At 36.6% G+C, this 15,858-nt stretch overlaps 2 protein-coding genes across 3 annotated transcripts; one reads left to right on the top strand and one right to left on the bottom strand.

The window, feature by feature from the left end:
* Positions 1-8,980: 8,980 nt before the first annotated feature.
* Positions 8,981-9,869, bottom strand: LOC137713264 (uncharacterized). The gene is made up of 2 exons (XM_068452553.1): positions 9,836-9,869; positions 8,981-9,738 (listed from the first exon to the last, which is right to left on the bottom strand). Exons 1-2 carry the CDS (start codon positions 9,867-9,869, stop codon positions 8,981-8,983), a joined length of 792 nt encoding a protein of 263 aa, XP_068308654.1.
* A 1,101-nt stretch (positions 9,870-10,970) lies between these two features.
* On the top strand, positions 10,971-15,579 carry LOC137712456 (aquaporin SIP1-2-like). Of its 2 annotated transcripts, XM_068451527.1 has the most exons (4): positions 10,971-11,151; positions 11,443-11,778; positions 12,099-12,371; positions 15,040-15,579. In XM_068451527.1, the coding sequence occupies exons 2-4, from the start codon at positions 11,482-11,484 to the stop codon at positions 15,196-15,198; spliced, it is 729 nt and encodes a 242-aa protein (XP_068307628.1). In that variant the 5' UTR covers positions 10,971-11,151; positions 11,443-11,481; the 3' UTR covers positions 15,199-15,579. The 2 variants fall into 2 exon arrangements, with proteins under 2 accessions (XP_068307628.1, XP_068307627.1); XM_068451526.1 differs by having other exon boundaries at positions 10,971-11,778.
* Positions 15,580-15,858: the final 279 nt, after the last annotated feature.

Raw genomic sequence — 15,858 nt, 5'->3', positions numbered from 1 at the left:
CGTGGTGTGCCGACGAGGATGTCGGGCCCCTAAGGGGGTGGATTGTAACATCCCACATCGCTCAGGGGAGTGGATCATATAAGCCTTATATGTATATTCCCATCTCAACCTAGCACGAGGCTTTTTGGGAGCTCACTGGCTTCGGATTCCATCGGAACTCCGAAGTTAAGCGAGTAGCGCGCGAGAGCAATCCCATGAGTGGTGACCCACTGGGAAGTAAGTTCTCGTGTGAGTTTCCAGAAACAAAACCGTGAGGGCGTGGTCGGAGCCCAAAGCGAACAATATTGTGCTATGATGGAGTCGGGCCGGGATGTGACATGGATCTTTATTTAACATAATTTTTCACCGAATGACCAAAATGATTGATGATGGACAATCTCAAGGATCACTTCTGTTGATTTCAAATCTCAAGGACTAAGGTGAGAAGTCAGGCAAATCTCAGGAACTATTTTGATTAAAAAGCTTTCAAAAAATTTTGAATCAGAAATTTGAAATTCTCAAAATCTCTAAATGCATTCCAATTTTTTGTTTTTAAATTCGCATATTTTTGTCTACAAGTTATCATGCTCCTCCAACTCCGTAATTGGAAAAAAAAAGGTACTCATAAATTAAATTCCTCTTCAAACTAATTCATTTCGATTTCCAAGGTCTAAAGGTAGATAGTTAATTTAGTAGATCCATCTTGGCTCTAACCAGTTTTGTTTAATAAGAAATGCTAAGGAGACTTTGGGACTCTTCGTCATCTTATGTTTTTGACATAATTCTTGTGCCGACATTATAAAATATTGTGTCAAAAACATGAAGTGATGAGGGGTTCATAGAGAGTTTGAAACAAACAAAATGAAGTCCATAAAGAATCACATATTTTTTTTCTACAAGTTATTATGGCCCTCCCAGAATTACTCCCAAACTGGCACATAATTGATAAAAGTAACAAATATAAATAAATAAATAATATATATATATAGCTCAAGTCGTGCTCATTGGTCCAATAAAATACAGGAGCTCCAAAACTCTGAAGTTATACATTACACTCAACCAACTATTCCACAATCATTACTCCGGGTGGCAGCAGGAATAGCTAAAAAAATTCCATCAAGTTCAGGTGCATCATCTCTAGTGTGGTTTAGGAACTTAGCCATCAACATCAAAGTTTCGAGTGGCAGCTGGAATTGCTAAACGAATTCCATCAAGTTCAGGTTTTGCAATGACTTGACAACCCAAGTGAGACCTACAATGCAGAAACATAGCATTTTAACATGAACTCACAAATAAAATTATAACAATTATAGGTGAAAACCTACTGTGGACACGGAATTTTCTGAAACAAGAACACACGTACAAAATAATATTTTGTGTTAATTTTGGAGTTGCAATCTCTTTACAATTTGATCATCTGATTCGATCTCCGTAAGGTGTTGATTGTGGATGTGCGATTGATTTAAGAGCCGTCGAGGCTTGATCTTGGATGAACGGTTTGAAGTTTCTTCAAGGGTCGTTGGGGCTTGATCTCGAAGGTTGAGGGAAGTTTCTTCAAGGGCCTTCAGGGCTTGATCTTTGAAGGTTGATGAACGGGTCTTCAAAGGGCTTTTGGGCTTGATCTTAAAGAATGGTTGTGCGGATTTCTTCAAAGGCTTTTGGGCTTGATCTTGAAGAATGGTGATGAACGGATCTTCAAGGGCTTTTGGGCTTGATCTTGAAGAACGGTTGGATGTGTGGATTTGTTGATATTGTTGATCCAAAGGGCCGTTGGGGCTTGATCTTAGGATGAACGGATGATGAACGATAAACACTTTCTTCAAGGGCCGTCGGGGCTTAATCTTAAATTTGTGAAAGTTCTTCAAATGCCGTCGGGGCTTGATCTTGAAGGAGGATTTGACGAAGAACGAAGAGAGCTTTCTTGATCCTTCGGAATTCTTGGGGATTTGGGAGGTTGGATGCTTGAAAGCTCTAGAGTTTCAAAACTATCAAGGACTTTGGTGAATTCTCTTCCAATTTGGGAGTAGAGAAAATGTATTTGTGAATTCCTTGATGCTTGATACCTTGATGGAGAAACCTATTTATAGGCTTTGAGAATGAATCACCACCACAAAATTTTCCCACCCAAGCACTATTACCTAATTTTCCCACTTAATGCAATATTGAAATTGAAGTGGTCTAACATATGGCCTAATTTTCCACTTAATGCAATATTGAAATTGAAGTGGTCTTATTTATGGCCTAATTTCCCACTTAATTCAATTTTAAACTTGAAGTGTGCTTGCTTTGTCATTGCCCAAATGAGAAAAACTTGCTTTGATCCGTAATGGATTGAAATGTGCTTACCTTGTCATTGCCCAAATTGAGAAGAAAAACTTGTTTAATCATCCAAGGGTATTTCTTCCTATTTTGTTGGGTCACACGCTATGTGTACAATTTGTACGACACGTGGCGTATGCCATGTATGCCCTAACACGTCAAAACTTTAATACGTTGGTGAACATTTGTTTCACCGAAATTTCGATGTCTACAAAAAGCACAACACGTCCACCTATGTAGCTTCACATAGTCACTATGTAAAGTGCTCACTAAGCACTTGTGTCTTCTCACTAATAGCCACCTCCTGCATAAATTTCATGAGTCACATACACACATGTCCTTTGTAAGCAAGTTCAAAGCCATTTCTGCTTTGGTCTTGTCCACTTGGCTAAGCTATAAAGCTTAGTCATGTATTAGTAAGCATGAAATCACTTGCTTGTAACATGCATAACACTTAACATGGTTGAAATGTACTATACATCTCCAATTGACTCTAATATCTCCAAATAATATTATGAAAATATGGGATCTCACACGAGGGGTGAGAGAGAGTGAGAATAGATTGATATGTGTGTTAAGGTGTTGTATGGACTCGATTAGCATCAAACCCTGCCACGTGGCCGAACAAATTAAAAAAATAATCGATTCGATTCGGTTTAATGAACTGATACCAAACTGAAAATACTAATAAACGGTTTGATTTTTGTACCGAACCGACAAAAAACCTGATAAAAACCAAATTGATCGGTTTTTTTTTTAATTCGGTACGAGTGGGGTGACTCAATACATGAATGAATGGGAGAGAAAAGTGAGAAAAAAGATTGTGTCTAAGCGAGAAAAAAAAAAATCCAATTACACGGTGGAGTGGAGGTGTGATAATCCAATCCAATAATCCAACGGGAGAAATAGTTTGAACTGGTGCCTGATTCTCTGATTTTGGATCTGCCCCGCCTCATCATTTCCTCCACCTCGGCCCACCCATTTTTCTCCAAAAATGTTTAGGGGAATGTATTCAATTGAGATTTTAAGATGGTTTGTTAAAATTTCCATAAATTTTTATGTGTTCAATTAGGATTTTAAAAACTTTATAACAGTGAGATATATGTAATAAGAAGAATTTTAAAAAGTTGAGGAATTCAAGAAAATTGGAGAGATTTCCTAGTGTACTTTACGCATTCACAAATCTTGCATCTCCCCTTGAGATTTTAAGTGAATTAAATCAAAATTTTATATAGAGTCTCTACCAAACAATTAAACTCCATCAAAATACATAGATTTATAAATCCATTAAAATCTCTCAAAATCTCAATTGAGTACACCCCTTTAGATACGCTATGTATCTGCCTAGATCCGCTTGGACCTACCCCGACCAGCGGGTCTAAAATCCATTTGCTCACCCCTAATTAGACCGTATTACTAAATAGAAACTATTAAAAACAAATAATTTATATTAGTATTAATATATTATACACAAAATAAGTGCCCATCATAATCATATTACCTATAAATTAACATAATTACAAATAGAAACAAATACCTACCATATATTAAGGGCAAAATCAATTATATACATTCACAAATTTACAAATTTGTGAATATAAAAATTAAATTATCTACTGAAAATTTCAAGATAGAATTAATTTTAAAAAAAAATTGAATACTCTAAGAATTTTGAAATTAGGAAGAAATTTTATTTCAAAAAATAATTAAATTAAAATAAAAAAACCTGTTTCTGATTCGATTTATTGAGTAATCACGCCCACCAATGTGAAACCAATGGCAGTTAGATATGATCAAATAAGGGTAGATGCGTACATTATGTAAAAAGTTTGCTAGATGTCTATATTAACTACTTAGTACTCCGGTCTAGTGATATCTCTCTCTATTTGTAAATGAGAGATCTCACAATCTTAATTCAATTCTTGCAAAAAACGAATTTGAACCACGTTATTGTTGGCTTATTATGAACTAACACTATCAAGAACCTTTCTTTTGGGCTTTTCTTATTGGGCATACAAGTAGAAGAATGGTTAAGCTTTGAGATCAAATCTTCTCCATACAAAATCTTTTGTGACATCTTTGTGACATATCTCATTCAATGACATTTAGTCATTCGTTTAAACTTCATTTAATAATGTAAACTCTTTAACTTATATTTTTAATAAAAAGTAAAAAATTAAAATTAAAATGTAAATTAAGTCAAAGTTCATAATTATGTTACCAGTCTCTGCCTCACTCAAACTAAGTACGCCTTGGATCTTCTCAAGTGGATTGACATGTTGGAGGCTAAATCTTGTTCTACTCCTATTGCTGCGAAGAGCCGAATGTCCAATCACAATACGACACCTCAACCGACCTCTCTGAGTATTGCCATCTTGTTGATTCTCTCTAATACCTAACTTTTGCTCGCTCATGTCTCGCTTATACTGTTAGCCATGTTTGCTTACTTTATGGTTACCAGAACCAATACTTATCTCATTATTGCAAAGTGTACTATTTGTTACTTGGAAGTACCCTTTATCTTGGTATTTCTTTTCAAAAGTTCATTGGCTCACTCCAACTTCAGGCTCTCACAACTACAAAATAGGTTGGTTGTGTTTTGTTCCAATTTTGAGTTTGAATATGATGCACTGGCACATGCTTGTGCTGAAATATTGTCACTTTCTTAGGTATATGTGAATTTTGTAGCAATGATCCATTAACTTTAACTTAATTCGAACAATTATTCCTTAACTAAAAATTCATTACCATTGGTCTCTTAACTCATCAAAACGTGCAGCTATGGTCCCTCAACTAAAAATCTATTACCATTGGTTTCTTAACTTTAATCCAATTAGAGAAATGATCCCTCAACTTTAACTCAATTGTAGCAATGATTCTTCCAACATAACTCATTTTGACAAAATTCTGACAAAGTTGACGAAAAAGACCATAGCTACACGTTTTGATAAGTTGAAGGATCCCAATTGTAGCAATGGTCATTCCAACATAACTTATTTTGACAAAATTTTGACGAAGTTGAGGAAAATGATCATAACTACACATTTTGATGAGTTGAGAGACCAATAGTAATGGATTTTTAATTGAATGAGTATTACTCCAATTTGATTAAAGTTGAGTGACCATTGTTACAATTTACTTAATATTATAATATTTGTAACATTCTTACGTCTGTCAACTCAAATTTTCATACTCGAAACATACTACGCTTGATTATCTTTCGCTAGCCTTTTAAAATGATAAAGGATAAAATGAAAATGTCATAACCGCCCATTGAGCATTGGGCCTATACTACATAAATACGAGATTTGTTTTTACCTTTACCGTAACCAGTGTTTTAAAAATCGGTGCAGCTGCCTAGGGTTGAACGGCGGAGCTCCGCTGCGGTTTCGGTCAAGACATTTACGAAGGCAGGGAGGAAATAGGCAACCGCCTAGGCAGCAATCGAGGCACTGTAATTTAAGATTCAGCATATGCAAATATCTGCATCATCGGTTCACCACTGCAAATTTACAATTTTTGACAGTCTGGTTCTGTAGAATGTGGGTTGTGGTTATGCACAGACCTCACTTGGGTGAGAATGGGAAGATGGGAGTGAAGGTGGGTTCTTCAGAGAGTGCGAAAGGACGATGAGAGTAAGTTGCAGAGGGTGAGAAAGAAGAGAGAGAGACATCGACTCACAATCACCGTTTTAAGAGAACAAAAGGTGGGGTGGGTGAGTCAGGGTGACAACTCATGTTTTGTGGTTAGGGTTTTTTTTTTTTTTTTTTTTTTTCCAATTAAATGTCAGTTGAAATTCTTTTAAGGGTGTAGTCAATCAGGGTGACAACTTATGTTTTGTGGTTAGAGGATTTTTTTTTTCAATTAAATGTCAATTGAAATTCTTTTAAGGGTGTAGTCAAACTCGGATTTGAGAGGATTTTAAAAGACTTTAAAATCCTAGTGTAGTCAATTAAAAGATTTTAAAGGATTTTAGAATCCATTCAAATCTAAGTATAGTCAATTAAAGATTTTAATGGATTTTAGAATCCTTTCAAATCTAGGTATAGTCAATTAAAAGATTTTAAAATCCATTAAAATCTAAGTGTATTCAACAAATTAAGATTTTAGAGGATTTCAATAAATTGTGGATTTTGTGGGATTTGAGAGCTATAACCAAGACTAAAAAGAATCCAACCTCACCCCCAGGATTTCAAATCCTTCCACCACAATCTATTCAAATTCTTTAAAATCCATATGAATTTTGTAGGAATCTTTAATCCTCTTAAATCTTATAAAATCCTTTAAAATCTTAGTTTGACTACACCCCCTAAATCTGGCCCAACCTTTTTTTTCAAAGAATAGATGGCCCAATGGTAATTTAAACGTGTTTGTCTGTTTGTCTTAAAAGGAACTCTATAAGATCACTTCCAATGGTAGGCTAAATGCTAAATTCCCCCCCCCCCCCAAAAAAAAAACCATCTCCAACCCATGCTAAAACATTGGGCTAAATGCCAAATGTTAAAGCTGGGCCAAATACCCCCCAGATTTGGCCCCCCACACCCCCCCCCCGGGCGGCGCGATTGGACTCACTGGCCATTGGGCCAGTCTTGGCCCGTTCACGCTCCAATGCGCCACACGCGAAGCGCCTACAATTCATTCCCGACAGGGGTGGGCCCCGCTGTCAGTGGTTTGTCGGCCACCCAATGCAGTCCAACGGCTACATTTTCAATCCAATGGCTAGTTTTCACAGACCGTTGGTTGATCCAACGGTCCAGATTCAAATTTGATTTTTTTAAATATGTTATTTTAACATACATTGAATCCAACGGCTGAGATCGAATATAATCAAATCTAACGGTAAAAAAAAAGATCTAACAACCCAAATTTAAATCCAATGACTAACATAATTTAAAAAAATTATTTAACTCAAAATTCACCCAAAAACTCTATAAATACCTATGTATTTGTTCAAACATCCACACAAAACTCAATTTTCTCTTCCAATTCTTCCAATTTATCTTTCTGCCATTTCTTTCCATTTCCAAATTGTTCAACATGGCAAGAGAGCATATTAGAGGTCGTAATTGGACCTGTGAGGAAGATGTTGCTCTATGCCTGGCATGAGTTTCTGTTAGCGAAGATGGTGCAGTTGGCACAAATCAAAATAAGAAGGTTTTGTGGGATAAAATCATTGCAAAGTTTCAAGAAAACTACAATGGCGACGGGCGGGATGGTGGCGGTGTTTATGATCAGTGGAAGACTATCAACAAAGCAGGCACTTTATGGAAGAAATCTTGAAGAGAGCCGTGGTTAGCATGGCTAGTGGAAGGAGTGCCACAGAAATTGTGAGTTTTGTTCTTGATATTTTACTTGTCATGTACATAATATTATGTTGCAACTAATTATTTTTATGTATTTTTTGCATAGGGTGACAAAGCAATGGAAATTTACAAGACAAGAGTAACACCAAAAAATCAAGTCTTTAAGTTGCAACATGCTTGGGACCTCCTCAAGGATTGTCCGAGGTGGGGAACCGATGCGGACCAACAATGGGGAAGATTATTTCAATGTGCAGCTGCACAGACAAACGCTGGAGATAAAAGTGTCGATGAAGGTGTTGATGAAATGACCTCATCTTCTTCTTTTGCAAGGCCCCCGGAAAGAGATAAGCAAAAGGAAGCAAAAAGAAAAAGGAAGTCCCAAAGATCCGATGAGTGGACACTTTGATACCGGAATTGCAAAATTGAACGAAACTCATAGCCCTCGCCAAGAAGAAGCAGCTCGAATGCATTTGCAAATGAAGGAAATCTCAGATAGGGAGGAAAATAGGTTTGAAATTGAATTCATGATGAAGGACCTCAGCAAATACACTCTAGAGAAGAATAAGTTCTTACATAGTAAACAAAAGGAAATTATGCGAAAGTCTGCATCAAGGAGTATGTTTCAAGATGATGAATCCTCTAAACCCTATATCCCAACATTTCAATGAAGTCCATCACCAAGTGAAGATGGTGGATATGATTGTTAAGTTTATGTAGTGTATGAATTATGTGCTTTATTAATTGTCATTGGTACTAAGTTTATATAGTTTATGAATTATGTGGTTTATGAATTATCGGTTGTATTAAGTTTATGTGGTTTATGTACTTTATTAAATTTATGTCTTATTAATTATCCAATAATTTATGTCTTATTATTCCACACTTTGATGTAGAATAGATGCCTACAATAATTCAACCTCCATTCAATAATTTATCTAATGTACTAGACAAAATAATTTGCACAAGAAGACACTTAAATTTATTACTAGAAAATAACACCATAGTACACTTAAAATTATTACATAAATGCTTAACCAACATCATCAACGTTCACTTTCTCGACGCTATACATGCTCAACCAAATCCTTGTGGAGTGTGTTATGACATTGAGAAGCTTGAATTCTATTTAAACGTCTCATATACTCACTCAAGGTGACCCTATCCTGTCGGGGCTCATATATGGTTGGAGCGAGATATTCAACATCTCTTGCAATAGCTCTCGCATGTGTTGGTTGGTCATCATCCACATCTTCGTCTAAATCTTCTTCAATTTCGATGTGCTTATCTTCCACAATCATGTTGTGCAAAATTATGCATGTCATCATGATTGAATGGAGGTTTTCGGACTGCTAAAATCGTGTAGGCCCTTTAACAATGGCCTATCGAGCTTGTAGGATCCTGAACACTCTCTCCACATCATTCCTGTAAGACTCTTGCCTCTGCGAAAATAATTTCTTCTTTGCACTATCGGGATGAGAAAAACTTTTGACAAAGGTAAACCAACTAAGATAAATACCATCAGTTAGATAGTAACCTAACTCATACCTATTACCATTTACCTTGTACCGAAATTCTGGTGCCCATTCATTGGCAACATTATTAAACAAAGGAGAAGACCAAAGAACGTTGATATTATTGTTTGATCCAGGAGCGCCGAAGAAAGCATGCCAAATCCATGTGTCGTAAGACGCCACAGCCTCGAGCACGATGTTTGGCTTGTCATGACGACCTTTGAATTGGCCAGCCCAAGCAGTAGGACAATTCTTCCACTCCCAATGCATGCAATCGAGACTTCTTATCATGTCAGGGAAGCCTCTTTTGTCTGCCTTGCATAGAAGCCTCTTCAAGTCTTCACAATTTGGGTTGCGGAGGTATGTGGCTCCATATATGCCTTCAATTACCTTATAGAAGCGCTTTAGGTTCTCAATAGCAGTACTTTTTGCAAGTCGGCAATACTCGTCAGTTGAGTCTGCAGAGCACCCATTAACTAGCATGTGAAAAGTAGATGTGAGCTTCTGATGAGGTGATAGACCTTGTCGGCCTACGGCATCTAGCCTCCTTGCAAAGTAGTGGTCATGATTGACAACTGCATTCAAGATGCTTTCAAAAAAAGCTATCTCCTCATCCGAAACCGTCTCTGAAAATCATAAGCAGGAAATCTCGGACGCTCGATGAAATAATTTTTCATCATTCGGTCATAACACTCTTCTTTATCATGCTGCACATATGAACGCCCCGTGACAGAACCACTATGGCTAAATTCGCCATGATGCTCAGATTGCATAAACGAGTTGATAAGTTTAACTTCAGCACTGAACAATTATGCATCCTTAATCTCGATCATTGCTTGGTATTGTGCCATCTGCATTGCCATGCTACGCCTTATTCTATCACCCATTGATGAGATATTGAGGATTTTTAGGAAACAAAAACTCTTTAAAAGTTGAAAGATTGGTGAATATATAGGATGATTGAAGGTTGAAAGGTTATGTGATCAACAAATATTGGACATATGTTTATATAGAAGACGATTGATGAAAGTTGAACGATTGGTGAAAGTTGAAAGTTTAGTGTTGAATGGTTGGTGAAAGTTGAAAGTTTGTTGTTTAACGGTTGGTGAATTGAAAATTTGGTGTTGAAAGATTGGTGAATTGAAGGTTAGCTCAGGGTTGAAAGATTGGTAAAAGTTGAAGGCTTGATTTGTAGAAAATTTAGTGATTTTTCAATACTTATCGGAATTTAAATTGTTTTAGATTAAAATGTTTATAAAATTAATTTACGATAGTCTACATATTTATTTTAAAAAAAAATTAATTTAAGAAAAAAAAATAGCCTAAGTTCATTCTTTAATAATCCTGGGCTAAAATTTTAGACCAGAACGGTTGGAGCATAAAAGCTGTTCTGGACTAAAAACTAAATTTTTCGAACTAAAATATTTGGCTTTTAGCCCAACTATTGGAAATGGTCTAACTTTACATAATATTTAAAATTTATAATAAATATTTATTTATGTATTTATTTTTCATTTTATCTTTTCTAAATTTTTAATATAAACATGCACTTATTTATATATTATATAATAAATTTATTTAAAAAATAAAAATCTATCTAGTTTGTCTGGACGTCTAGACTCAAATCTGTCGCTCAGCTAGCTTGAGTGTTTTTTAGAATCATGATCATAATAATGACCCAAATATATGGGTCTTGTTTTACTTTTATCTCAACCCAAAATGGTAATCATCCATATTTTCCTTAAAAAAAAGTGAAGAAGTTTTTTATGTGTTAATATTTTTATGAATAAAATAGAAACTAAAAACAGAGGAGAAAGAGAGTAAAAACATTTCTTACGGTTTAAGGAGAACCGGTTGCTGTGAGTGATTGGTCTCGTGGTGGTGAATAGCGTGCAAAGATTTGGAACCCGATTCTGCCTCCTGCCTCTGCCTGCTAAACTCCAAACTGCTAAGGAATATCTCCTCTCCACCACCACCAAAATTCTCATCTCATCTCCTGGAATTTGATAATCGATTCGGATTACGGGATTTGGGATTAGGTACATCCCTCTCTTACAATATAATAATATTTTAGAGATTGCCCATCCATCCCAGGCACTCATTATTATCAATTATTTATTTTTAATTTATTGTTGTAAATTCCAATGGCAAATGCTGCTGTGCTCTGTTGTGCGTCGTGAGTCTTGAATCTTAAATCTTGAAGCTGGAAGAAGAATTCTATGTGTTGATTGCTTGACAAGATAATCACCAAGGCACAAATCAGAAGAATTGTATCTGCTCTGCTCGGCTAGACTGCTACTGCTAATCTATCTATCTTATAATCACAACAGACAATTGGACCAAGGAAGGAGAGAGTCTGACTCTGAGAGATGGGTGCGATCAAGGCAGCAGCTGGAGACGCGGTGCTGACCTTCTTGTGGATTTCCTGCGCATCCACGCTTGGCCTACTCACGACCCTTATCGCTACTGCCGTTGGCGTTCAAGCCCTCGCCTGGCCCCCTCTCTTCATCACCACCGCCCTTGTCTTCCTGCTTGTCTTCGTCTTCACCTTCATCGGAGACTCCTTGGGCGGCGCCAGCTTCAACCCCACGGGCACTGCCTCCTTTTACGCTGCCGGCCTTGGCTCCGACAACCTCTTCTCCATGGCCCTCCGCTTTCCTGCCCAGGTCAGGATGTAACCGCTCAATCCTGTTCGTTCCTTAATCATAATAATTCAATTGATTGATTACTCTCTTTATTCGATCTTTACTCAATCTGTGTTCAATTCAATTCTTTTATTCCATTTTTCATATGAAAAATAATTCAATTTCAATTGGCTGCTGTGCTGTTGCAATTTAACTAACAGAATCTACTCTCTCTTTCAACAAAGAAATTCACTTATATGCCTCTCTCTCCACCCCAACTCCGAACCATAATATGTGTATAAACGAAACCCAAAATGGTATGCTTAAGTTTAACGTTGGACTCTACACCTTCCATTCCACAGGCTTTGGGTGCTGTGGGTGGAGCACTGGCCATTAATGAGGTCATGCCGCAGCAATACAAGCACATGCTTGGAGGCCCTTCCTTAAAAGTTGACTCGCATACCGGCGCTATTGCTGAGGGGGTCTTGACTTTCATCATCTCCTTTCTTGTCCTCGTAATCATACTCAAGGGTCCTCGTAGCTCATTTCTCAAAATGTGGCTGCTCGCTGTGGTTACTGTTGCATTGGTTGTTACTGGTTCTGTGTATACCGGCCCTTCAATGAATCCTGCCAACGTAAGCAAACCATGTCCTTCTTTCTTTTCCGCCTATACCATATATATTCCTTGCACTGGTAGGAATCGTATTAAACTTAATACAACATCACCATTATAGTGAGGATTACACTTTTACCAAATGTGTCTATTATGCTATGTTTCTTCTTTTTTGACCACTTGTATTGGCGATTTATATCATACAATGCGAACTTATGCTTGAAGAAAATTTATTGTTTTTACTTGTTGATTCTTTGCTTGCAATTTTCCTATTATTAGGAATGAACCTTGCATACGGTGATGAAATATTTTGTATTGTAGTATTGAGTACCCTACGTCCCTTTGGTGAACACAACATTGCTATTATGCTCCTCGGCTTTATGTTTTGATTGTAACACAGTTGTCAATATATGATCTATGGGATACATGGAAGTAAGAGAATGATATCTTCCTTTCTGTAAACAGGATAATAGACACAAGTACAGTAAGAACAATATAGAAGATAGTGATAGGAAATAGAGAAAAAGAAGAAAAAAGAAACATAGACCCCCGGTTGCCAGACCCTTTCCCAATTTACTAGGTGAGGTCTTGAGTGAGAATCATAATTTCCCCATTGAAGTTCCTTTTGGCTTCCATCATAATGCCCTTCCATTTTTTCTAATAAATCTTTTAGTTATCACATCTCAATTTTCCTTTTGAGGACTAAGAACCTCACCTTTCTTTTTCCCACATTTGTCTGGTGATCCCTCTTCTCTAAGAAATCTCCAGCCAACGCGCTTTTTGCACTTCTGAGGAGAGGAAGATGGAGGCTTAAATATAGGAACGTGTTTTTTTTCTTCTAATCGATTAAGTAACGAATACTTGACATCTTATAGAGTTTAGAAAACTATTTATATCTGTTTCTATTTCTATTTCCACAATCCGTTATGGCCAACCTTCCATCATAAGTTTGACAAAGAGAACTCTTGATTTTATCCTTGACATCTTTCCCCTCATGGCGTTAGTTGTTTCAAAATTCCGAGGATAGTAATATCTCTTTGCAAAACTGAGAAAACATTGAAATTTAGTTGTTAAAGTAAATATGCAATGTTTCCTTATTCTTTATAATTTCCTACCTTCCTTTATATGAAACCATTTTCCCATTTTGAAAAGTCATGTCGCAAAAGGTTGTAGGGCTTGGTGGAGGCCCTTTTTTGAGTCCAACTAGGTGAAGCGGATTTGGGGATTTCTGGGTACCAAAAAAAAAGTCAAGGCACAAAATGATATAATTTTCTTAAAATATTTAACCATGTCAGTGGTTTCTTGGTGTTTACAGTTTAAACAGGTGCAGTTGGGGTTTATGTATGAAATGCAGATTGAATAGTCTAGTGTGAATGCATTATTATTGTCTACTTGGGATGCTTTTTTCCCACCTATTCTTCTTGGGACGAAGAGAGTAAGATGTATTAATTTGCGTTCTTACTTCAGTTAAAAAACTCCACTGTTCTGTACATTAAGCACAACCCAAGGAGAACATCCCGTTAGGCATATATTTGAGTTCTCTTGCAACCGATGATGATTTTGCCTCTCCTTAATTTTGAATTTATATTGCTTCCCTGGTCATTTGCAAGCGAAGCCGTTGTGTCCAACAAAATCATTGATCATTGAAAATACTTAAATCAGACTGACATATGATTGAAATGATACTGTTATGAAATGATGATTTCTTAATCGACAGAAAGATGTTGGCACTTAGTTTGGAAAAGTTTGAGATAAAGTATATGGTAAGCAGGTTCAAAAGAGACAACCTAAATCATACTGATGAAGTTTTAGTTTAGGTTAACTAGCCTATTTTCCTACACTATCTATTGACCTCATTGAAGGGGATACTGCGTCGGTTGAAGAGGACTGTTAGGTTTGTTTTCATCTCTTACAGAATTTAATTTTTGATTATTCACAGTACCACTATGGATATATGAGAAGGTCAATACCAGTCTTATTTTCATTCCCATGAGATGTGATTTTTTCTCTCTCTTTTTTAACATTAGACAAGTTCAGATACTAATGGTCTTCCCAAACAAGCACATTTATGCATAAATGCTAACTCAACTCGGGATACAAGTTTTGATCATTTGTTGTATTCACACAGTTGCTTATACGATAGGTTCTCTTTATAAAAGGATACATGTGCTTACAATCTTGACCATTTGAAATTTGGATTGGTCAAATCTAGACCTTCCATAATTTAGGTATATTCTATAAGTTTTGTTGGTCTTAAGCCGAATGAGCATAGACTGATCAATGATTCATTGTTTTTGCTATTCCTTTGTGGGAAGAGAAGGCAGTTTTCTTTGTTGAGTTGCCAGTTTACTTTGCATGGGTACTAGTGGCATTTACCCCCATGGTGTTTGATTGAATGGTATTTAGAATGTGAGCTGTCATTTTAAGATGGAATTGCATTTATGAATGAGAAGCGAATGGCTAGTCTAGGAAACCAAGAACCCTTGAGGTATGTGTTGGAATTGAATTATTTATCATCATCTTTTTTATTTTTGGCACAAATTATTCCTCTCTTTTCTTGATCTGCTCCTGCTACTCTTCGGTGTCATTTGTTTTGAAAAAAATATGAGATGGTTCGTTTAGTTGTACAATTATGGAAGCTGTAGCATGTCTAGAGCTCTTACAAAATGTATTACTTGTGGTCTTTGCAGGCATTTGGTTGGGCATATGTAAACAATTGGCACAACACGTGGGAGCAGTTTTATGTTTATTGGATTTGCCCCTTCATAGGAGCAATATTGGCTGGTTGGGTCTTCCGTGTGCTCTTTCCTCCCCCACCTTCCAAAAAGAAGAAGACCAAGAAGGCCTGAATATGAGTCTCTGTTTTTGGTCAACCTGAATATAATTCTGGTTAGTGTAGTTTTTTCAGACATTTTCAATCAGTACACTAGATAAACCTTAAGCTGTATTGAGGACTGACCTTAGTGTTGGTAAAAACAGTCTTCAAATTGTGGATCAAATAAAATTAGCCGTCTAGTTACAGAAACGAAATGCGCGCATGTTGCGTTGGCAATGGTTTGATTTGCTGTGTTGGACAAAAGCAATGTTAATAACTGGGTTGGATAGCAGTCCTCGCCAACCGTACAGTTCCTGTCATTCTCTTTTTTATTGATATATTTTTCTAAGGCATTTGGAATTTTGGGTTAATGGATTCTGGACTCTTGAATGAAGTAAACTAATACTTTGCTTTTCGAACTTGGATGGTAATAAAAGGCATAGCGCAGCGCTTGGGGTCATTCTGATCATGTGCGTTTGTGTACCAACTAGCTTTGTTACTTCGTTCAGACATCAAGGAAAGCCGGGGAAAATTTAAATAGTAAAAGTTCAATTATTGCTATAGTCCAGTGATATTATTTTCTATTTGTAAGTGTGTGATCTTAGATTTGAGTTTCTTGATGACCAGTTCGATATCATTTTATTCTCCACCCTCAAAGTATCTTTGTAAAAATGATTATAGAGTAACCAACCAT

This window comes from Pyrus communis, chromosome 13, assembly GCF_963583255.1.
Source record: "Pyrus communis chromosome 13, drPyrComm1.1, whole genome shotgun sequence".
Classification (NCBI taxonomy): domain Eukaryota; kingdom Viridiplantae; phylum Streptophyta; class Magnoliopsida; order Rosales; family Rosaceae; genus Pyrus; species Pyrus communis.
The sequence above is the reverse complement of the archived record's forward strand: the minus strand, read 5'-3'. Positions and strand labels throughout refer to the sequence as shown.

Bases quoted from the DNA above. Each gene is read 5' to 3' on its own strand.
- LOC137713264 (XM_068452553.1), bottom strand. From the start codon at position 9,869: ATGGCGAATTTAGCCATAGTGGTTCTGTCACGGG. The intron at 9,739-9,835 runs GCGTTCATATGT...TATGATTTTCAG, and splicing joins CATAGTGGTTCTGTCACGGG to AGACGGTTTCGGATGAGGAG.
- LOC137712456 (XM_068451527.1), top strand. From the start codon at position 11,482: ATGGGTGCGATCAAGGCAGCAGCTGGAGACGCGGTGCTGACCTTCTTG. The intron at 11,779-12,098 runs GTCAGGATGTAA...TCCATTCCACAG, and splicing joins CCCTCCGCTTTCCTGCCCAG to GCTTTGGGTGCTGTGGGTGG. The intron at 12,372-15,039 runs GTAAGCAAACCA...TGGTCTTTGCAG, and splicing joins CTTCAATGAATCCTGCCAAC to GCATTTGGTTGGGCATATGT.